At 51.7% G+C, this 3,321-nt stretch overlaps 1 protein-coding gene across 1 annotated transcript; it reads right to left on the reverse strand.

Moving 5' to 3' along the window:
• Window positions 1-1,236: 1,236 nt before the first annotated feature.
• LOC123988938 lies at window positions 1,237-2,679 on the reverse strand. Its single transcript, XM_046289697.1, has one exon. The coding sequence runs from the start codon at window positions 2,677-2,679 to the stop codon at window positions 1,237-1,239; it is 1,443 nt and encodes a 480-aa protein (XP_046145653.1).
• Window positions 2,680-3,321: the final 642 nt, after the last annotated feature.

The raw sequence follows: 3,321 nt of genomic DNA on the forward strand, positions 1-3,321 counted from the left end.
CTGTGAAGGCTGGCGCCTCCAGAAGACTCGGGTCGTGCTGGGTGTCCGGTCTCTTCGGGTGTGTGGGGAAAAGAGTATCGACGATGTTGTCTACCGTCGCTGAGTCGCTCGGCCCCCGTTCGGAGTGAGCCCCAAGTTTGCGGGTGACGATGCGGTAGCCTAATCCCCACGGATCGCTGTTCAGATCCTCGCACAGGGCGTTCCAGCACGAGCGCTGGCTTACTCTGATGGCACGACGCAAAGCCTTCTTAGCCGCTGCATATTCAGCCGCCCTTTCGGCTAGATCTGCGTCACGCCTCCGTGCTCTTTGCGCCAACCTTCGGAGTCTGAGACAGTTGCTCCTTTGTTCCGCTATTTCACGGGTCCACCAATACGCAGGACGTCTACTAGTCTCCTGGCGCTTCCTCGGGACAGCCTGAGCGCAGGCCTGCTGTATGAGGCTCATAGTGGCTTCGGCTATCTTCTCCGCTCGGTCTTGGGGCCTCAGGTCTAAGGGGATCTCGTTTAACGCTCCTAGTCCGTCGGTTAGCGCTGCAGCGAGAGCATCTCGGTTCATCTTGGCAACATTCCATCTAGCGGGGCGGTCTTGCCTCGGTTGTGAGCAGGCCGTTATGCCTCTGTGAACGTGGTAGACAATAAATTGGTGGTCGCTGCCCGTGAAGTCTTCTGTCACGTGCCAGCCTACTACCTGTCCCGCCAAATTTTCCGTCGCCAAGGAGATGTCAATGATGGTCTCTCTGTAGCCCGGTCTCCTGAAGGTGGTAGCATTGCCGGTGTTTAAAACTATCAAGCCGCGTCTGGAAACCATTTCCATTACCCGGTTCCCCCTCGAATCTGGATAATCCATGCCCCATTCCAGGGCTTTAGCGTTGAAGTCGCCGGCCACTATGATCCTCCTGTCCGTGCTCTGGATCGTATCCTCCAGTGCATCCAGCTTCGCTTGAAAGTCCCCGATCGCCTCGTTTGGGGTAAAATAGCAGCTAACGTAGGTCACATCACCGCTGCTTACCCAAACGTGGCCGCTTTTCGCGCCGTGCAGCGCCACTGGTAGCCGTCGCGGATCGGGTATCCAGATGGCTGCGGTCCCAAGATCGTCCGTGTACCAACCTGCGCCCGCTCTGTCCCGGTACTGCTCGCTGATAAGGACGATATCAGCGTCCTTTTCGTAGCAGAGCTGGGGAAGTAGGTCATGGGCCAATCGACTGCGGTGCAGGTTACCTTGCATCACGCGGATCATTATCTTCCGGTAGCTTTCTGCAGGGCCTCTCGGAACACCTTACAGGTGCCGGATCCCGCCACATGCTTGCAATCTTCCGGTTTCTCTTGACCCTCAGCGCATAAGAAGCACCGAGGGATTGCTTTACACACCGCACTCCTGTGGTTCGCTGTCCCACATCTGAAGCACAAGGTACTACGGTCTAGCCCCTTGCATTGCCGGCTCTCATGACCATAGCCCAGGCACTTATAACACCTGGACACTGTGGTGCGACGTCTTATTCTGCAGCTCACCCACCCAATTTTTATATGTGAGAGCTGCAGTACTTTGACAGCGGCTGGTTGTTCCATCGCGACTACCGCCATACATTGGCCTTGGTTGTTGGTCCGGAATACCACTATGTCCAAGGCCCCGACGTATTCAGGGAGGACACTTCGCAATGCGGTTTCCACCTCCTCCTTGCTGGTGCAACCGTCCATGTCCCTAATCTCAATCCGGTCTTTAGGGATCAATTCCCGGACATCACTGTCCTCGCCGACTGCCTTCTTCAAGGCATCGGTGAATCCGAGTCGTGCGTTGGGGGACGTGTTGCGCAGCTCCAGCAGCAGCTCGCCCGCTCTGGTGCGGCGAATGGACCGCACTTCCGCTCCGCAATCCTCCGGCTTCACACTTTTGCGGATGGTGCCAAGCACTTCTGCAAAAGTTTTGCCTCCACTTGGTTTGAGGAGGATTGCCTCTGCTTTCCTCCTTGCCTGGGGTTTCCTTTTCTTCTTCTTCCCCACCTCCGCAGCTTTCCCGTTCGCAGTGGAAGAGGGAGTACCCACCTGTTTCTCGCCCCCCTGCTTTCGCTTCCTGGGCTGGACCGTGGTCCATCCGAGTTCCGCAGGGTCCGGCTTCTTCTTCTTTTGCTTGTTCGCAGTAACAGGCAGCGGTGGGCTGGTTGCCGCCCTCTTGGGAGTACTAGCAGCCGCTGACGAGGAGTGATGTTTCGCAGTGACTGCCGGCTTCTTCAACCGAACTTCCAATTTCTTTACCAGTTTCTCACGACCGGCTGAACTGGCGCGCCTGCCTTCATGGAGAAGGTCAAGCAACTCTTCCATCTTCGGAAGAGAAGACTTAATGTCTTTGTTGACATTTGGCTGCTTCTTTATGGCGGCAAGCATGACACCGATGAGGGCTTTCATCTCCTTCAAACAGCGCTCCATCTTATACTCCGCCTCCTGGACCTCCTTCAATAGGCTCTCCTCTCCCATAGAGCCAATGGAGGGAGAGAGTGGAACTTTCGTCGTGTCTACGTCACTTGTCGCCAGAGCGGCTGCAGTGGCCAAGTGGTCCACCGCTGCAGCTTTGCGGTTGCCGGTTAACGACGCCTGCGGGCCCGCTCGCCCACCCTGACCAGGCGCCGGTACTGGGGTTCCGAGCCCCTGCACCGTAACTGAATTTGACTCTGTGCAAAACGCCATGATTGGTTTATTATTTGGGGTCCCTTCCCCTAGTCCATTTGGTCCGCGACTGCTTATTCGTCACCCCAACGTGAGGCATTTATTTCGCAGCTAACCAGCATATCTGCTGGCCGTTCCCCTATCCGCCACCTGGGGACGCGCCGGGTTGCGGTGGACGACCGCCCCCGGCTAATGTAGATATAGTAATAATGATATTGTTGTTAAATGTACATTACATATCTAATGCAGATACAGTAATAATGATATTGTTATTTAATGTATATTACATATCTAATTCTTATATGGTACTAATGATATGGCTATTAAATGTATATTACACACCTCATGCACATATAGTAATAATGATATTGTTATACAATGTTTATTACATATCTAATGCTGATATAGTAATAATGATATTGATATTAAATGTATATTACATATCCAATGCAGATATAGCAATAATGATATTGTTATTAAATGTATATCACATATCTAATGCAGATATAGTAATAATGATATTGTTGTTAAATGTATATTACATATCTAATGCTGATATAGTAATAATGATATTGTTATTAAATGTATATTACATATCTAATGCAGATATAGAAATAATGATATTGTTATTAAATTTATATCACATATCTAATGCAGATATAG

This window comes from Osmia bicornis, unplaced genomic scaffold (assembly GCF_907164935.1).
Source record: "Osmia bicornis bicornis unplaced genomic scaffold, iOsmBic2.1, whole genome shotgun sequence".
Lineage (NCBI taxonomy): Eukaryota > Metazoa > Arthropoda > Insecta > Hymenoptera > Megachilidae > Osmia > Osmia bicornis.